Here is a 19,882-nt window from a genome sequence, read left to right as displayed (position 1 = left end):
CACCACGAAAGATCAAGAGTACGGGGTGAGGCAACTAAGATACTTGTATAAGGTGAGCAAGGGTGGAGACAAGGAAGAAAGGATACCGGAGCATCACAATGGACAGGGTAGTTGCTGATTCCATGTAGAGCTGTAGCTCTTGGTTCTGCTTTAAAGCTTTAGAGAACTATAAATCAATCCTTCCAGTGTACAGGAACAAGAAAGACATATAGTGGGGTATAAGTAATGTGTTTTGATATGTCTTTAGAAGATACAATAGGTGTATTATATTTAGGTGAGAAACAATAGGAAATGTAGGGTACCCTCCATATGGGCAGTCACTGAAGGAAGAGGAGCTGGGAAGAGAGGCTACAAGTGTAAAAACAAAGGCTTGGGCTACAGTGCGACCTTAGAAGGGTCCTGGTGGAAAGAGGAAGTCAATGTCTTGATCTAGGTAAGGTCCTGAGGCAAACAGAAGCTTTGATGAATAAGTAGGAATGAAAACCAGAAAAGAGGACTTGGTGGCAAATTCACTTAGGTCCCTGCATTTGATATCTGCATTACAGGACTTCTCTTAACACTGTTTCCCTTCCCCCAGGCTCCATCAATGATGTCACATTTGGAGTAGGGGTCAGTTATATAGGGACACCATCAACTCTGTCTTTTACCAAAGGTAAGTTCTGGGTTTTCTTCTGGGCAGCACATCCACTGCCTCAAAAGTTCTGAGAAAACTAAACTTATTTGCATTTGACTCATTTTCAGAAAGAATCAAAGCACAAGATGAAGAAAGTAACATTTTGTGTTTATCGCTGCCTGATAAATCGTAAGTTTTGGGGGTGGACTTTTTTGCCAAACTTTTTCTTTTCTGGGTGAGCTTTTGACTATATGGGTTTCTTCTCCAGGTCTCAACAGTCTCCACAGTGGAATGTAAAGTCTTTAGCTGGGAACAAAGGCAACCCAAGATCCAGCAGGAGGACCCTTCGCTAGACCCCCTGAACACAGCCAACTGAAACAGTGCATCAGCAGCAATGGAAGGCAGGGAGAGACCTGCAGGGACATTGGCCTTTCCCGTTTTGAGGGGAAGGATCATGTGGCCTGCATCTGCAGGTGGAGCAACTTCCAGGTCCTTCCATAGAACACCAGCCTGGGTTTGTTCACCTTGTGTTTGGCTAACCAACCTTCTGTATCTCTCTTTGTATCACTGTAGTTGATATTTGTAAATAGAAAAATGACATACTGAGGCTTTCTTACAATAATATTAAGCTATTTAATATTGTGACATTCTATTTGAGTGTCAGACCTTCTGTGGTAAGTTACAATCTGGTCTTTAAGGAACACAATTTTATAAACCAGTTTTCTTCTATATAACTCAAATATGTGAATTCATTATAATAGATATTTCCCGTTAGCTAATGACAAAATTTTAAATGAAAGATTTTTATATTATTTATAATTCTAAATTTTCATTAAAAGAGGTATACAGTCTTTCTAAAACAAAGCAATAAAGGCAAATGTAAATATAATTTAGCAGTTAGTATAATTTTTCTGGCCTTGGAACAAGTGTAGTGGAACTCTTAGGTTCTTTAAAAACTCAGTTATGTTATGTAAATACGTTTTCGTTTTAATCCCAAGTGTGGGATATGGGGCTGCCTTGGTTTAGCCACAGCTGGTGATTGTCTTGTGTGGCTCAGAAGGGGGCATGATGCGTTCATGGCTACAGTTAATGGAATTCTGAGGACTCAGACAGGGCATAAAGAACAGAACCAGGAGAAAGCAAAGAACTCTGAGAAAGAAGAAAGCTGCTTACAACCCTGCGATGATGTTGGTTTGCTGGACTGCTAGATATCCTGATGACTGAGATTGGTATTGCCCCAAAGAACCTGACATCCCTAATCAGCTGGAAGTAGAAAAAAGACCTAGGCCCCTGCTTCCCACTATAGCTTCTTTCTCTCCTACCTAGTGTTGGGATATTGGAAGGTATTGGAAGGATAAGGGGTGAAGAAGGGAGGTAGAGGCATAAGAAACCAATAAAGTAGATAAAAAGTACATGCAACAAACAAGGCTTTATTGCTGATCTTCTTAACACTGCAATAAGTACTAAAGATCAAATCTTTCCCATTAAGGTGTAGTTCATCTGCCCACCTGTCTTTGTTTCCATATAGAAACTCTCTGTCTCCCCAACAGACATTCCCATTAGCACATTAGGAAGGTATAAGCCTGCTTAAGATGAACCAGCTTCTTGACCCTTAGACAGAATGGCAGTGGTACTGATATATGTGACACTAAGGACTGCTCCACAACTGGCCATGACTTGGGTCTCTTGTATAGGTACTATTTCAGGAACCCAAAGAGATGGAATTGAATGTTCTGCCTTTGTGGAGACAAGCGTCTCACTGTAATGCTCAGCAGGGTGAACTGGCCTGAGCTGGTCCTTTTGTTTCAGTCTTCTGAGTAGCAGAGATAACAGGCATGCTCCAGCACTCCTGTTGAGTACCACCCTCCTCCTACCCCTATGTCAACCCAGGCCCACACAGGCCAAGGCAAGCCCTCAACCATTTGTAGTGCACATGTGGTAGCTAAATTCAGGGACTCTGCCATAAAGAAGCTCTGACATTTGTTGGACTAAGTGTCATGGCTGCTCTTGAGTGAACAAACTTAGCTGCAGTCCAGATGCTGGTTTCCTTAGCGTGGTGGAGTTGTACCTTTGCAGAGTATATGCCTACCAAATGCTAAGAATACAGGGTAAACCTAATACAAAGAAAGAAGTGGATTTGCTTTGTTTTGCTTTGACGTTTTTATAAATGACTTGAGTTTTAACAACCAAATTTCAAGTGTATTAGTTAGTACAAGTCTGTAACACCTATGAACAACTTGAAAATCAGTGGCCAAAAACCAGCCTGTTTCAGGTTTCTTCAGTCACATTCACATCCAGCAGGTAAGTTTTTGTATAGTCACTAGCTACCAATTTCCAGGCCCACATGGGGGCATTATGGTTTCCCTATTGCTACCTCTCTCCATGCTGCCTAAGTGTCAGCTATCCTGTTCTACCAAGAGGAAGATAGAGGCAAGAGAAAAGTGGGCACCTCTGAGCAGAAACAGAAACACTGCCCTGCTGCTCCTGCCAGTATCTTAGCATATAGTCTTCCACAGAACTTAAAAACAAAAACAGAAAAAGTGTGCTTCAAGTATTCAGTGAAAAAAAGGAAGATAAATTAAAAAAAAAAAAAAAAAAGTTAAAGTATTAAAAAAAAGTAAGATGACAAAGTGGCTAACTTCTCCATAAAACCCCCCTCTGGGTGCAGGGTAGGATTAGGAACTCCTTTATACACTCCTGGCTTCTAATGACTGTATATCATGAGTCTAACATGGTAAAGTGTTTAATACCAAGAACATCTATCTATTCTTGAAGAGCAAAGGCTTCTGAATGGTGTTTCTAATGTCCCATGAAATGAGCAGTGTCTCAGGTAGATAAAAGATTTAAAATTAAAATTAGAAAACTGCTTTTGGTCAGACACTTTACTTTGCTCACCATCAGGCTTTGTACCCTGGCTGTACTTTCTGAGATTCTTCAAAGAGCTGTGCTGGACACAATAGCTTGTCATGGAGAAGACAGCCTGCAGTGTGGAGATACTTTCATCACAACAAAGAGAACAGTAGAATCTTCTTTTTAAATATTACTGCAGTTGATAACTTAGACTTCAAAATTTCCTTTGGCCTTGGACACACATGCTTTGCCTTATGAGCTATCCAAAACAGACTGGCATTCTGTCACAGGTTCACAAAGACTGGAAAGCCACTGGCCACCCTCCTTCCTCAGCTTCCCATGAGGACTTGCATGGGGTGCAGAATGAGGTCAGGGCTGTGCAGGTTGTTAAGTAGACATTCTGTCTCTGTCTCTCTGTCTCTCTCTCTCTCTCTCTGTCTCTCTCTCTCTCTCTCTCTCTCTCTCTCTCTCTCTCTCACACACACACACACACACACACACTAGTGACCATGAGCTCACCCCAGGGACCATCCAACGTGTCTGCATAGGACAGCTCTGGGAATAGGAAGAGACCATCAAAACTAGCCCAGGAGTTTCTAAGGCTTCTTGATGCAGAAACATACAAACATGACTAGATTGGAATTCTTTAATGATTTCCTAAGCAACAATGGTCAGACAGTAAGTTTTCTTATGAAAAGTACTAAAACTTCCTGTGAACAAAGGAATGTTCAGCCAGCCTCCTTGAGACAGTTCCTTAAAAGACTTTATTACTGGTATTTCCAATTTAGCACTAGCAGCCCAAGCCTTCTACCTTAGGTTGAATTCTTAAAAAAATAAGTTTTGAAACACTGTATGGCAATATATTTACAGTTTATATAGAAATTCTCAATAATCAAAATACATCTTTAGCAAAAATTTAGAATGTTAAAATTTTATAAAATAAGCAAGACCAATAGAAAAGGAGACTTCAGTACCATTTCAGACTTAGTTTAAGACAGAGGTTCTCCTAAATCCTGGCAACTCTTGGGAAGGAGGGTTCTCTGGGTAAGATCCTTCTTTTTAGCAAGCAATTTAACCTTTCTGATTTGGGTTTTTATAAAATGCTGATCCAAACAGATTCTCCAGGATGGACATGACACTATTGGCCAATCAGCAGAGGCAACACGGTGGGTCAGGGTCCAGGGAGCAAGGCACTACCTGAAAACCTTCCTGGGGCGCTGTCACAGGCATCATGCTCACTGCTGCTGCAGCCCAGCGCCTCATCCTCTCCTAGCTAGTGTCCTGGCAGCTGAACAGCCTAGGGCAGAAACAGTCGAAGTTGCCCTGCACAGGAGACCTGATACCAGAAAGGCCTTGAATGTCACCCTAATCCCCAGAAGGGGATCATGCTGGCCACGGTCTAGGTTACTAAGCCCATCTTCAGGATATCTTTTATTCATGTGGCTTGTTAAAGAATAAGGAAGGAACCATCAACTTTGGCCAAAACAAAAAGCTTCTGCGTGTCTAGCTTTGTACAGGTGCCCTGGGCTCACAGCAGCCCTTGACCGGTTTCCAGTAGAGGTATTTGCATGTGCTCTCCCACCGACAGGTCTCAGATAACAAAGGACGATTTGTGTCTGAAGTCACCCTGCAAAGGCAGCACAAAGAATCAATTCAGGGCTTTGTTGGGTGGTGTTGGAAACACACTGGTCAAATGTGGGTTCAACTGAGCACATGGAATCCTCATTCTTCAGCATTAAGTAACCTCCACTAACACTCATGAGTCCACGGGAAACAAGTTCCCATGGAGGGGGAGGGCAAGGAGAAGGGCACTGTAACTCCAGGTATCTTGAAGTCCACTGGGTTTCCTGGCAGGACATACCTAGACCACTAGGTTTTGTGTTCTCTTACCTCCTCATTTGTCCGAATGTAGTTAACTCCATCATGCTTCCCTGGGCTCTTATAACTGTGAACAGAAGAAGAGGACAGTGCAGTGCTGTGGCTACACTATTGATAGTGTACTGAACTTCACCTTCAGACAAGGCAGGCATACCTTTCTCCATCTTGTTTACTGTTGATGAAGCAGCCCCGTCTGTATGCACAGCAGATGCCCATCGTGATCAGAGCTAGAACAATAAGGACAACCAGGACTCCCCCAATAATGCCAGCAATGTTCAGATCATCTGCAGAAAAAATTTGTGGACAGAGATGGTATGATGCACCAAAAGACCTTGACCCTGTTAGGTCACCTTTTCAACCTCTACCCCGACCCCATTGTCCATTCATGCCTACTCCAGCCAGAAGAGGAAACTAACCCTTTAATATCTCTCTGGCTTAGAAGATACAGACTACCATAACCCCTGATAACATAAAACGGACTGGGATGTGGGTGGTTCAAATTTAGTTACACTCAAAGCCACTGAGAAGCTTACCAGTGTGTACAAGCCTTTAAAATCTTGTAAATATTAGTCATGGGAAAATTTCTCTAGAATAAAAGGCCATAAGCCCTAAGGAAAGTAACCTTCCTAATTTATACAGCCTGCCTTTGTTGTAGCAAATCTTAGACATTAAAAACTGTTAAATGCAAACTTGACCTTCCACTTCACTGGCCGCCTGTCCTCAGCCCTTTTAGAATCCTTTGCAGTCTTCCAAGCAGAGGCTCTGGTATTTTGTTTTGTTTTTCCTCTATGCAAATAAAGATTCATGAAAAATGCAGGAAACCTTCCTACAGCAGCAACTGACACAAAAGTAATTCCCCAAACTTGACAGATGAGATACACCAGAATGCTACATGTATACAGATGCTTGCAGCAATTTCAGGTGGTCCCTGGACTCTGTGTACAACAGTCCTCCAATAGGCTATGGCAACCACCACTGTGGGACTGACCGTAACTGAAAATAGGAAGGTCCCCATGTGGCGCAGCTCACCCTATCTACTTCCTCCCAACATCTCATGAGTCCACTCCCTAAAGATGACATCACAAAACGGAAAAGCATGGGGCTTTTGAGTTTCCTGTAAAAATAACTACTCTTAACTGGCTAGATTCTTAAGAGTCCCATCAGGGCTCCCAACACAACTGTTTTTTGGTCCTTCTATCATTTACCAAAGAATTTATTACACTCTGAAAGTTCCATGACTGGACATGTTGCCAACACCCAAACACCCAGCAAGTTTGTTTGAGGATCTATCTACTTGTTGAGATCTCATGGTCTGTTATAATCCCCTTAGGGTTCCAGTGGATTTGATGTGTCCCCTGTCAGCTCCAGAGGAAAGCTGACCCATGGTAGAGTGGTTAGCTAAATTGATATCTAACATTCAACTTAAGTGTTCTCATTTCCCAGTCTTCAGGGTAATCTTTGCCAGTGACTCACAGACTTCCATGTCCTGCCCCTCACACCGGGCTGCACCTGCATCATTGGAAGCAATGCAGTAGTACTGCCCAGAGTCGTCCTTGTGTACAGCACTGAAAACCTGTTTTAGAAATGACAAGAATTACTTCACTTAACAGGACAAACTGAGACAGACACCAAGGTTGACTCCTGAGGCCCCAATGAAGCCACAAAGTAGTCAGCTCATCTGCTATGCCTCCCTGGCACTACTCTCCCACCATTTACCCGAGCTACACCTCAGAAATGGCAACAAGGGACTCCAACTCCCTCCAGGATACAGAGAACAAAGCTGTGTAACACCCAGAAGAAAGCAGCTTCACTTTCACTCTGAAATCAAAGAGATCCTAACAACTCTCCTTAGACAAATACCAAACACCCTATGACAATTCCCCTTATGACTACACACAGATTGGACCAAGACACCTCCCTGGTGTGAAGTACCCAAAGGCCAGCATGTCCTTTGGTGCATGACCAAGCCATTTTTTTTCCCCATGTAGCCTTCCACTACCAGGTATGGTTGGTTGGTTGGTTTGGGGTTGAGGGGGATGGGTTTTTTGTTGATGTTGTTTTGTTTTTTGGCTTTTTGAGCCATGGTTTCTCTGTGTAGCCTTGACTGTCCTACAACTCACTCTGTAGACCAGGCTGGCCTCAAACTCAGATATCTGCCTCTCAATATGTCAGTGCCACCAGCATCCCATAGGCTATTCTGAAGCAAATTCCAGATGTACATAAGTACATGTCCCTACATGATAAGGACTTAAGAACTATAATCACAATTATGTTGATAATGGCTTAATATCAAACTTCTGCCCAGTTTCCTTCACATCATGATGTGTCTGTTCCCTTGATTACTCAAACTAAGACTGTAATAATTCATACCCATTTGTTTACTTGACCCTTAGTCTCCTCAGGATGTGCTGGTTTCCTTCTGTTTTACCCCCTTAGCACTTGTTTATAGGAAAGCCTTTGAGAATCACTTTTCCTATAGTTTCTGACATTCTGGGATTTACCTCTGCCTTGAAAAGGAGCCTCTGGCTCTCCTTAAAGGCACCCTAGGCCCCAACAAATGCATCTGCATCCTCACATTGAAAGAGATCTTACCAGAGTGCCTGTCTCTGAGTTCACGGTGAAAGAGGAATTGTGGAATCTGGGATTGGCTCTGGAATCTGTAGGTAGTGGCACATCATTGCGGTACCAGCTATAGTAAGGCCGGGGATTGCCCTCGCTCTCCTGGCACTGCAGTGTTGCCATCTTGCCTACAGGCACAGCCCTTGGAACTCTACAGACAGGGGTTACTGGCTTCACTGCAAGCAAAATACAAGTTGGTGTTCAAAATCTCAGCACATGCCCCTCATACCAAAACCTAGTATACTAAACCAGCTCCAAAGACTACAACCCATCTACAGGCTGCATGCTGCCTACACCCTGCCCACTCTCTGAGCTTATTCCATCTGTGTCCAGTCCCACAGTCACCAGTTCTTCCACCACCAGGAGTAAACTGAAAAGGAGACTGTGCAAAGGCGGGTCCCTAGAGCTGTTAAGGAGCATAGCAGGTGCCCTCATCTTCCCACCCCAACTCTATACATCCTCACTGGTTCCCCTCTCCAAACTGCAGATGGCCCCAGGAATGCAGCTCTGGAGGAGTGAAATCAGAGTATGAGCTCATCTCCTATTCTTGAGCTAAAAACTCGTAAGGGCTGCCAGTGGAAATGCTTCCCATTAGCCTTCCTACCTTGCACAATTAACTCAATGGTAATCTCATCAACTTCTTTTCGGTCATTTAGAGCAACAACCTCACAGCGATAGATGGCTGAGTCTGACCGTGTCACATTCCAGATCCTCAGGGAAGTTTTTCCAAACACATCTGTGCGACCTGCCAGGTCCCCTATAAAAAAGAAGACACAAAATATTGGCCACTGGAAGACAGAGGGTCTGGACTTGATGGCAGAGCCAGCAGATTGCAGACTGCTTTCTGTCCAGTCCCTATGTGAAAGAAGTGATCTTCATGATCAGGACACTGACTTCTCACATGCAACCTGAGCATCAACAATAGTAGCTTTTAAGACAAAGCCAGGAACCTTATTTTCTCTTGCTCATCTCCAGGGGGAAGATAACTGAGGGAAAAATTAAAAGGATATTAAAGAAAAATCAAATAAACATTAAAAAACAAAATCCACAAAGGATGTTGGTACCCATGTGAAAAAGAAGAAAGCTGAACCCTGGCTGCCCTCCGTATTCAACAAACAACTACTTAACAGTTGAACAAGAGTTAGGCATTTATTTGCAAAACTATAAGCTTACAGGAACTTGAGTTTGAGGTTAGCCTAGGCAACAAACACAGAAACTCGAGGCCAGCCTGCACAACATTAGCAAAGTGCTCTCTCCAAGCGTTAAAAGTCTTAAGGGAGAAAGGCCTAATTTTTTTAGATTTATTTACTTTATGTGTCTGCTTTACTTTTTTTATTTACTTATGTGTTTACTTTTTTTGCCTGCTTGTATGTCTGTACAGCAAGTGTGTGCCTGGTGCCCACACAAGTCAGAAGGAGGCCATCAAATCTCCTGGACATGAATTACAAATGCTTGGCAGCCAACATGTGGGTGCTGGGAATCTAAGTCCTTTGCAAAAGCAGCCAGTGCTCTCAACCACAGAGCCATTTCTCCAGAAGGCATAATCTTCATGACCTTAGGTTTGGTAACAGTTTCTTAGTTTCAAAGACACAAGCTCAAAAATTTGGTGTTATATTAGATTTCATCAAATTGAAACAACTGTGCTTTAAAGGACATAGCAGGTGAAAATACCATCTACAGAATGGGAAAAACTCTAAATCATTATCAGAAAAAAAGACTAGCCTCTGGAATATACAAATTTATGACTCAAAAACAAACATTTTTTAAATAAACATAACAGTTGATTAGATATTACTCTCAAGAGAATCTACAGCTGTCCATTTGTATATGAAAAGATGAAACTTCTCTGAGATATCTCTATATATCCTCTAATACTATTAAGATCAAAGGTCAGGGGACTGGAGATATGGTTCAGTGGATAAGAGCACTGGCTGCTCTTCCAGAGGTCCTGAATTCAATTCCCAGCAGCCACATGGTGGCTTCCAACCATCTATACTGGAAACTAATACCCTCTTCTGGCATGCAGGCACACATTCAGATAGAGCACTCATATATAAAGTAAATAAATATAAAAATCAAAGATCAGATGATCACAAGTATTGGTACAACTACAGGGGAAACACTGCTAGTAAGAATGTAAAATGATGAAGACAGGATTGGGTAGATGGCTCAGTGGTTAAGAATATTTATTACTTCTGCTAAGGATCCAGGTTTGGTTCCCACCAACCATTTAGTGGCTTACAACCATCCATAACTCCAATTTCAGGGGATCCAGCCCTCTTCTGACTGCTTCACACCCAGCATGCAGATCTAGTGTACATACATGTATGTGGACAAAATACACACATAAAATAAAATAAATATATTTTTTTTTAAATGATGACACCACTTTGAAAAGCAGTCAGTTTCTTCAAAAACTTACCATGCACCTACTGTATGGCCTAGTCATTGTGTATTTGGCCTTCACACAAAAATAAGTATGGAATACTGATGACAGCCAAAGTGTCAAAGCAGCCTGGCTGTACACATCAACTGATAAATGGTCAAATAGCACATTAACTGCACAGTGAACACTGACTCAGCTACAGAAGGGAGCACGGTTCTGACTTGTGCTTCAAAATACTACACTAAGTGAAAGAAGCCAAGAACAAAAGAATAACATTCCTTTACATGAAGTCTCCAGAAAAGATAATCCAGAGAGTCAGAGTGTAGATAGAGGGCTGCAGAGAGGTGAGGGAAGGGTCCTGACTGTTCATGAGCATGGGTTTCCTTCTTGGCTACAGAAAGGTTCTGGGGCTGGATGGGTTGGTTGTTGGTTCCATACCTATGTGAATTTAACAACTTAATTTTACACTTCAAAGGGAACAGAACTAACAGGTGCTTTGGGCAATGTCCTCCACTAAGGCATAAGATGAGTCTTGCCTCCAACCTTCTGGTTCTTTGTGGTAGAGGTCCTTTATGGTAGTCACTCCTATGGCTAAGAATAAAACCTCCAACATCCATAAAAAGAAAGCTGTCATCACTTGTGATGCAAGCGATAACTCAGGGCCTTATGCATACTAGATCAGTGGTCCATCACTCTGTCCTTCCAACCCCTAGTGCTAGGGAAAAAAGAGTTGTCCGCCAGGAGTCAGAAGGAGAGATCGAAGGGGAGACGACCTGGAAACACCAGGAGAGATGAACCTACTGGACCTAAGATATGACTAAAAGCAAGTATAATATGGGAAATCTAAGTTAAATAAATACTAGTCTCTGTGTGGAGATTTGGGTATACAGCTGATTTAGGAATAACCAGTTTGACTAAATCAACACACAGCGACTAGGATATATTTAATTAACCTACAGCACAGTGCTGGGCAATAATTACTCCATCCTAAGCCTTGCATAGATTCCTCCCATTCAGATTTCCCACATTATACCTGCTTTTAGTCATATCTTACATCTGGTTGGTTCATCTCTCCTGGTAGTTCCAAGTCCTTTCCCCACCAATCTCTCTTCCCGACTCCTCTCACTGGATTCTTTCTCCTCCCCTCCAGATAAGGATATCCCACGCTATTCTCTCCGTTGCTCAGCATTAGCTGGTTTTTTTATTGACAATACAGAGAACAAATGGTGGCATGTTTACACAAACTTGAGACAGGTGATTAGAATAAGCATCACAATGCAATTTCTGGATTGAAACCAGATAGTGGTGTAGAAAAATCAGCATTTGAATGAAAAGGATAAATTTTATACATTCCACAAGAACATTATACCAACAAAGAGTTTTCTTAAATATTTATTTTTATTATTTTTCATTGCACCTATTATGTGTGGGTGTGTGCAGGTGTGAATGCATGGCCTGCACAGTGCAGGAAAGGCTGTCAGACAACCAGGAGCTGGAGTTACAGGCTACCTTGAGAGGGTACTAGGAACTGAGCTCAGGTCCTCCGTAACAGTACTCACTCTTAACTCAATCATCTCTCCAACAACCCCCTCCCCCATACATTGGGTTTTTATGGTTTTAATAAGTGGGACTTTTTTAAAGACTTACTTATTTATATTCTTGTGTAGGGCTGGTTTTGCCTATATACCACATGCACGTATGGCCTGTGCAGGCAAGGAGGAATCAGATCCCCTGGAGTTGTAAGCCTCCAAAGGGTGCTACCACTGAGCTACACAAACAGCCCTTGGATGTTGCTGGGGTTTGACCTTTTTTTTTTTCCCCTCAGCCCTAGAGACTGAATTCAGGGTTGTGTGAACGCTCAGCAGGCACTGAACATCTGAGGTACAGCTATAGCCAACAAACTATTGTTAAGAGCACACCACTCCTGACATGTAGAATGCACATCACAAAGACCATGACTTCCCTAAAACTGGATGTATCTGCACTGGACCTCCTATTTATTCCTTCCCTCATGTCAGATGAAAAGTAACATCCTATCCTGTGCTACCTCTCACTGCCCAATCTCTACATCCTTCAGCATAGCCAATTTTCCCCTTGCATTTCCAATATCTCTACAATAGCTTGGACACTGTGAGCAACCCCACCAGACTCTGAATGGAATCTGATATAGTTCTGCTCTGAGTTTTGCTTACTTCCAGTCTCTATGTCACTTCCCCTAGCACCTCTGATGAATATTATCTACTGTCCCGGCTTGCCTGACCTTCCTCATCTCCTTCTCTGCCAGGCCCTGGCTACAACTCTTCTCATCAGCTAAGCATTACCTGGTTTCTGTGTGTCCCTATGCAGCATTCTTTCCTGCAACTACATCTCTCACCATGCCGTACTTGCTATCTGGGCACTCTACATCCTACAGCCCTGATGCCTGGCTCTCAGTCCCCTCCTCCTTCTTGCCATGCCATGGCAGCTTATGTTAGCCCTGCCCCCACATAATGTCCTGCTGGTCAATGTAGGGAGGTCCCAGCACCTACCAGTGGACACAGTGTAGCTCAATGAGTGCCCCATGCTGCTGTGATGATCACTTTGGTCGCTCACTCACAGTATGTCTGTCATGAGCTATAGCAAGATGGCTAAGGAAACTGTTTGCTTAGACAGGCATGCTATGCGGAGATCCAAGTCCTTATTAACGAGCTTGGGATTTGTTGAAGCTGCATTTTACAGGTATAGGAAGGCTCAAAATATCAATGCTAAAACTGAACATTTCTACAACAATAAACTCAGAAAATCAGAACAGTCCTAACTGCAGGTACAGGTTAGCAGTCTTGGATAAATCTCTGCTATCAATAAATTCCAAGCCAGGCGTGGTAGTACACGCTTGTTACCCCAGCACTCAGGAAGGCAGAGCCAGGAGGATCCCTGAGTTCAAGGCCAGCCTGGTCTACAAAGTAAGTCAAGGACAGCCAAGGCTACACAGAGAAACCCTGTCTCAAAAAAGCAAAACAAAACAAACAAACAAAATTCCAAGATCTGCAGACAAAAGAGAAGTGAGTAGCACAGAGGATGACGAGATTTACCTTGAATCTTGTTGTCAAAATACACATATGTGGTTTGGCCATCTTGGATTTTCTTCCATTCAATCCTAGGGTCATTTGTCTGTGAGTCCGTGATGATGCAAGACAATTCCACACCTGGTGAGCAATGGGAAAAAAATTTATAAGCCTAAACTTCCAAGGTTTCTATAGAGTTTCTGCAGATAAACAATACAAACATTAGTGAAAATTTTGCTACAGGGAATACACCTTCTTTGATCTATTCTGTGGGACTTCTTTTGTCATGCAGGTGCAAGGATAGGCAGGAAACAGATGGCAGCCAATGTAAAATGCACAGTGCACCACTAGTCTACCTATACACAACAGGCATCCTGAGCTAGATGGGATGGTTAAGGGTACTTACTGCTCTGGCAGAGAACAGTTCAATTTCTAGCACACAGCTATCTATAACTCCCTCCCCTAGAGATCCAGGGCCCTCTCTGGCCTCTGCAGCATCCCCCTGACATGTATACAGACAGACACATAGGTACAAATATTTTTAAAATGATAATAGATTGCGTGTGCTGGTGAACACTTTTAATCCCAGTACTTGGAAGGCGGAGGCAGGCAGATATCTGTGAATCTCAGGCCAGCCTGGTCTCTGTAGTAAATTCCAGGCCAGCCTGGGCTACATAGTGAGATCCTGTCTCAAACAAACAAATGTATCAGTAGTATATCAATAAAATAAAATAATTACAGTAAGTGCTGGGTTGGCTGCAGAGTTACCCAGTGTCCACTAGAGGGACCCATCTCTCTCTCTCTCTCTCTCTCTCTCTCTCTCTCTCTCTTTCCTTCACTTACTTTCAAATTCATGAACCACTGGGTTTCGGTTGCTGGATTTGAGATTCACTGCCTCTATCAAACAGCCTGAAAAGAAAAACAAAAGTAAAATCAGACACTCTGCAGCCCCATAACAGCAAGAAACACTGGGTGGAGGCCACAGCTTTTCCTTCCATGTAGTCGTGGATGTCCATCACAATGCAGAGGGGATGGAAAATACATCGTAAACAGTCTCTTAGAGACAAACAGCAGCTGATGCTTTCCTTTCACTATTCTGCTGGAAGGAACCAAGAGAAAGAGAAGAATCTACAGGCTTCCATTCTTTCTCAGTCCCAGACAATGCCCTTGGAGTGTGAAAGCCTTTCCAAGCCCTTCTTTATTGATGATTCGACGTCTCATACAGACTGTGGGTCTCTAGCATTCCTCTCCTGCCTGCTCTTTTTCTCCAGTATAAAGTCTTATAAAGGTAATCTTGAAGGCCCAGCACAGTTGGCAGCAACCCTCTCTGATACGGTGATCAGCCAATCAAGGGTCAAGCGTACTGTATTTTCATCTAGCTTAGTGCATCTCGTCCATAAAGAAATTCATGCCAGACTTCAGTGAGAAAGATATCAGCATAGTGATTTCCATGCAGCTACGTTTGTACAACTAATGAAAGCAATATATGTTACCTCCATGGTCTCAACATTTTCCAACCAATCTTGTAGAGATAATAAACCGCCTATAAAATGCTGTCCTTCAGCTTTCCTCCAAGAAAAGTTGCCATACCACAAAGAGGACTTTTACTGACAGCTTGGGATAGTGGCTTACTATGTGGCTAAAGACAGTGCTGTGAGCTAGTAAGTATTTAGACTACCCACCACTTGAGACACCATGGAATTCCTGTAAAAAAACATTTGCTTTCTGACTCCTTCTGCTGGCCATGAAAATCCATTCCTTCCTTTATGGTTTACATGATCCTTCTGCGTGCTTACTTCTTTAGTCAGTAAGAATTTGCTCACACTTTAGCAAAATCTAAAAGAGTTGAGTAAAAGGTGATGGGAAGCAGAAACATAATACACCTGAGCTACTGTTGTTTCGATGGAAGGCTGCAGAACCAAGAAACCTGAAGATAATCAGGTTTGAGAGAACCATGAGCTACCTTTTCTGGGGCCAGTAGAAAATAGTGCATGTACAACACTATTTCCCTCAATCTGAAAGCTCCCACTGGCTATAACATCTGATGCATTGTCCACCAAGCCCACCAGATTCCTTCTAACGGAAGTTACCACTAACAGTTCTGTTGGAAACTTTACAGCATACTAAAATTGGCTTTAAGAGACTGTGACCACCCAAAGACAGCCAAATGGTCCTCTTAGATGACTCATATGAGCTTGCACAACTAAGTCAGGTCCTTCTTCTAATTAGTATGAGTTAAAATAAATGAGAAAGTGAGGTAAAAAGCTTAGAGGCACAAAGGGAATAGCGTGGAGGCAGAGTAGAAGGAGGTGAGTAGGTTCATCAATGTGGTGTGAGCATGGGAGCTGACAACAGCTGGTGAATTCGAGGACTGCTATCCAGGCACTGGAGAGCTATAGTGCTGACACTGTTCATTTTCATGAAGGCCCAACAGATATTTGTGCTTACAATAAACTTCTGTGTCTCATACTCTAAAAGAATTTAAAGAGCTTTGAAAGTGGAAAGGACCACCTTCACTACTGCCTACTGAGATAAATGACTAAAGATCAGCAAACTTGGAAGAGTGAATTTCCCTTATGTCTTAATGAAGCCTCAGTGTGACCTCTCTGCTACAGCTACCCTAGACAGGTTTCACAAGCATGTTTTTGAGACAGGGTCTCTCACCATTCTGGAGCTCCCAGATTAGGACAGAATGGCTGGCCATGAACCAGAGGCTAGCCAGTGAACCTCATGGGCTCGGCCTCCCCAGCACTGGGATTATTGCTGTATGCCACACCTGCTTTTTTACATGAGGATCTAAGGTCTTCAATGTTTTTAAGGCAAGCACCTTACTGACCAAATTATCTCTCTAGCTTATATTTTATTTTTAAATGACACTCAGTGTCTTGGGTTGGGTTTCTATTGCTGTGATAAAGTATCATACTAACAGCAACTTGGGGAGAAAAAGGTTTATTTCATCTTATAACTCTTTTCACACTCCACCACTGAGGAAAGTCAAGGCAGGAACCTGGAAGCCAGGGAGAAATGGTATTTACTGGCTTGTTCTCCATGGCTTCCTCAGCCCGCTTTTCTTATATGCCTCAGGAACACTTAGATAGGAGTTTCACCACCCACAATGGTCTGGGCCCTCCCACATCAATCATTAATCAAGAAAATGCCCCACAGACTTGCCACAATGATCTGATGTAGGCTTTCCTGTGAATTATTGGTCATAACGTCCTCAGAGGCACTAAAATCAACACAGGCCACTGCCATTGCTTAGCTGTCCACTAACTAGATGTAAGTCTTTTTTTAACTAAATTTTTATTTTTACATTAATTATATTTTATTCGTTTTGTATCCCAGCTGTAGCTCCCTCCCTCATTCCCTTCCAATCTCACCCTTCCTCCCTCCCTCCCTCCCTCCCTTCTTTCCTCCCTCCCTCATCTCCTCCCATGCCCCTCTCCAAGTCCACTGATAGGGGAGGTCCTCCTCCCCTTCCATCTGACCCTAGCTTATCAGGTCTCATGAGGACTGGCTGCAAAGTCGTTCTCTGTGGCCTGGCAAGGCTGCACCCCCCTGAAGGGGATGTAAGTCTTAATTGATAAAGATACCACTGGTTTTAAGATGTAGGATATAGAGAAATCAACTCAAATTGACCAGGAGACTAGCTTACCCTGGTGCCAGAAGGTGCTGTGCAGGCTTCTAAAGAGAAAAGACATCAATGGTTTTACCCAGTGCAGAATACTGCATGCTACAGTACTGACCTGCTGGCAAGATATGGCCACTGGTACAATAATGGCATGATTGTTATGTGGGTAATTCTGATTCACAGGAAGTATTTCATGCCTAGAACTACGAACTTACGTCAAAATTTTATGACTTGGGAATTCTACAGCTGTTGTTTTGCTAAATGCCGATGTTGTCAAACTGCTTACTAAAGATGCCCATGTATTTGTGCTGCTCTCAACCCTGGACAGAGAAGCTTCTTTTTGCAGTGGAGAGTTGTTAATGCATACACTCATAATTGGTCCAAGTGCCAAGCATAAATAATTCTGAGTGCTCAGCTACGCATGCATCATCTATATCAACTTCCTATCACCCCTAACTCAGGGGATTTTGCACAACGGGATGGAACTTTAGAATGCAGTGGGTGGAGAGGAGAGACATGAACTGCTCACTTCTGGATGTGGCGTAGCTGTTGCATGCGTCGACTCAAGGCATCTGTGGTTACTACTGTGCCAAACAGCACCAGATCAAGCCAATCAAAAGTCCGGTGTGGATGGAGGAAGGCCCAAGACCCCAATTCTATCAGAGGAAGCACTGGTAACCGGTGGCTTCTGAGAGAAAAAGTCAATCTTTCTTTAGGGATGCAGCTGCTAAGTGGTGTTCATGTCTCAGTGGAGGACCACACTTACGGATAGCACTAGTTTGAGTCAGGGTTCTTAATAGCAGAAAAAAAAAAAAAAAAAGAGGCCATCAAGCTATCAAGCTAGAAGGGAAATAGTGTAGGAGGCAATATGGGTGTTGGAAGAAAGTGGCGATGTATGGATATAATCAAAATACACTGTATGAATGCATGCACTTTTTAAAAATCTAAAAATTATTTTAAAATGATAAAATAAAAAGAAAGAAATTAGGCACCAGGAGAGGTGGTACAGGCCTGTGATTCAGCACTAGGGAGGTTGGGGTTGGAAGGTCATGAGTTTGAGACCAGACTATGATACATAGTAAATTCAGGGCCAAATAGGGCTACAGAGTGGGACCTTGTCTTGATAAATACGAGTTATGGAGGGATAACAAATGTCTGGAAATCCCTTATCTGTGATCCAGCTACTTATTTCCCAAATCTAAAATGGTCCAAAGGCAAGGATATCCTAGAATGCACTAAACACAGGTTATTTGTAGCACAAGGAGAGCGAGAAAAGCAGACATTCTTCAGCCTGAGCCAAGCAAGTGAAGCTGACAGGGTCAGAGTACCTGGAGTCATTTCCGAGTGTTCATATCCTTTGGCTAAGAAGCTAGCTCCAAGAATTACTAGCACCCCACCCTTCTGGACCTTATACCCACAAGGAGAATTTATGCTTTCCCTGGGAAAACAACTGTAGTCAGGGGAAGGAATGTCATATAAAAATCCAGCAGATCCAGAGTGTAAAACTTCACATATGAGGTGCTGCCAGCCAGCAGAATGCGGAGAAGACAGACCAGAAACGAGACCTAAACTGACAGCACAATTTTGACAGGCACCAACTATGATGGTTTGTTTCTTGTAGATCAGCTGACTATTCTGCTAAGGGAAATTATCATACTGCTGCAAACTGATGCTTACTGTAAAGAAAAGAATGAGCAAATACCGTAACAGCTCCGCCCCCCCCCCCCCCCCCCCCCAGTACCCTGGCAGGTGATGGAGCAGAGGAAGGACTCCCAGCATTGCCGGGATTCTAATGAGCTGTGCCTCTGAGCATCACTGGGGCTATTTAACACCACATTCTCACCACTGACTCAGCCTCCTATTATCTCTTGAATTTAAAGACTACTGCAAGCACTTCCCAGGCAGGGGACCAAAGCCTGGGAGGTTGGTGGCAACAAGGTGGGTCAAAAATAAAGGTCAGGAGTTTGGACTCGTCATTTCTACTTCATGATTTATTTCAAAAATTTTCTTACAGGAAACATATGCTAAAATCTACCCAGAAATAAAAGAGACAGAAACAGATACATGTAATGGAGACTTTATACTAAAAGGAAAACCTGAATCAGACCCTGAAGTCTAAATTGATAGCCCATTGTTTTACTGAAAACCCTTTCCAGACAAGTTTGCAATGGAAGTGGCTTTAAAAAGGTCTTGGTGTGATGTGTAGTTGGCACAGCCATCTTCAATCCAACACCTCTTCCTCCCTCTGAACACATGGAACTGACTTAAGGGAGAGTCCAGGGACCAGGCAAGATGAGAATGATAAGGCAAGAGAGGAAATACTGGCGTTCTGACGTTCACTGTGGCCTTCCCCATTCCCAGAGCACCTCAGAGCTACTGTGCTCTTCGTTTCCTCTTCCCTTTCCTTATCTGGAACAATTGCAGCAGCTGTGGACAACAACTGCAGTTTCCTCCTTCAGGACCTAGAGACTCTGCCAGGGTCTGGGCTAGGATATCAAGTAAGTTATACTCTGACCCTTCACTTATTTAAAATACCATTTCTCTAAGCCACACACAGAAAGACAACATGCTTTCTCTCTTATGCAGCTGCACACACACACATGAAATACTGGAAAGGAGACTATGAGAGGAAGAAGTCTAAAGGGAAGGGAGAAGAGGTAACAGGGATTAACGGGAGAAAGAAAATAGTGTATATTTTCTCATATATATGAGAGACAGTGAGAATGTCAGGAAGAGGAGGACATTGTTTGGGGGTGAAAAGGGACAAGAGGCAGGGGAGGCAGAGGGAAAGACAAACATGAGCAAGGTCCAATGATGTGCACAGATGAAAATGTCACAGTGCAGCCCACTATGCTAATAGT

At 43.1% G+C, this 19,882-nt stretch overlaps 2 protein-coding genes across 2 annotated transcripts in view; one reads left to right on the top strand and one right to left on the bottom strand.

The window, feature by feature from the left end:
- The window catches only part of Ncapd3 (non-SMC condensin II complex subunit D3), a 68,796-nt gene extending 66,771 nt beyond the window's left edge, over window positions 1-2,025 (top strand). Inside the window, exons 34-36 of the mRNA XM_055601401.1 lie at window positions 578-652; window positions 742-802; window positions 882-2,025. Coding sequence (XP_055457376.1) covers window positions 578-652; window positions 742-802; window positions 882-966 — 221 coding nt within the window. The 3' untranslated portion in view covers window positions 967-2,025. The remainder of the gene's footprint in view (window positions 1-577; window positions 653-741; window positions 803-881) is intronic.
- A 2,179-nt stretch (window positions 2,026-4,204) lies between these two features.
- The window catches only part of Jam3 (junctional adhesion molecule 3), a 60,361-nt gene continuing 44,683 nt past the window's right edge, over window positions 4,205-19,882 (bottom strand). The window contains exons 2-9 of the mRNA XM_055601489.1: window positions 14,234-14,299; window positions 13,418-13,531; window positions 8,565-8,717; window positions 7,934-8,136; window positions 6,815-6,914; window positions 5,496-5,625; window positions 5,354-5,408; window positions 4,205-5,090 (exon numbers count right to left, since the gene is read on the bottom strand). Coding sequence (XP_055457464.1) covers window positions 5,055-5,090; window positions 5,354-5,408; window positions 5,496-5,625; window positions 6,815-6,914; window positions 7,934-8,136; window positions 8,565-8,717; window positions 13,418-13,531; window positions 14,234-14,299 — 857 coding nt within the window. The 3' untranslated portion in view covers window positions 4,205-5,054. The remainder of the gene's footprint in view (window positions 5,091-5,353; window positions 5,409-5,495; window positions 5,626-6,814; window positions 6,915-7,933; window positions 8,137-8,564; window positions 8,718-13,417; window positions 13,532-14,233; window positions 14,300-19,882) is intronic.

This window comes from Psammomys obesus, unplaced genomic scaffold (genome assembly GCF_907164565.1).
Source record: "Psammomys obesus unplaced genomic scaffold, mPsaObe1.curated_primary_1811, whole genome shotgun sequence".
Lineage (NCBI taxonomy): Eukaryota > Metazoa > Chordata > Mammalia > Rodentia > Muridae > Psammomys > Psammomys obesus.
Note: the sequence above shows the minus strand (reverse complement) of the source record. Positions and strands in the feature narration are given on the sequence as shown.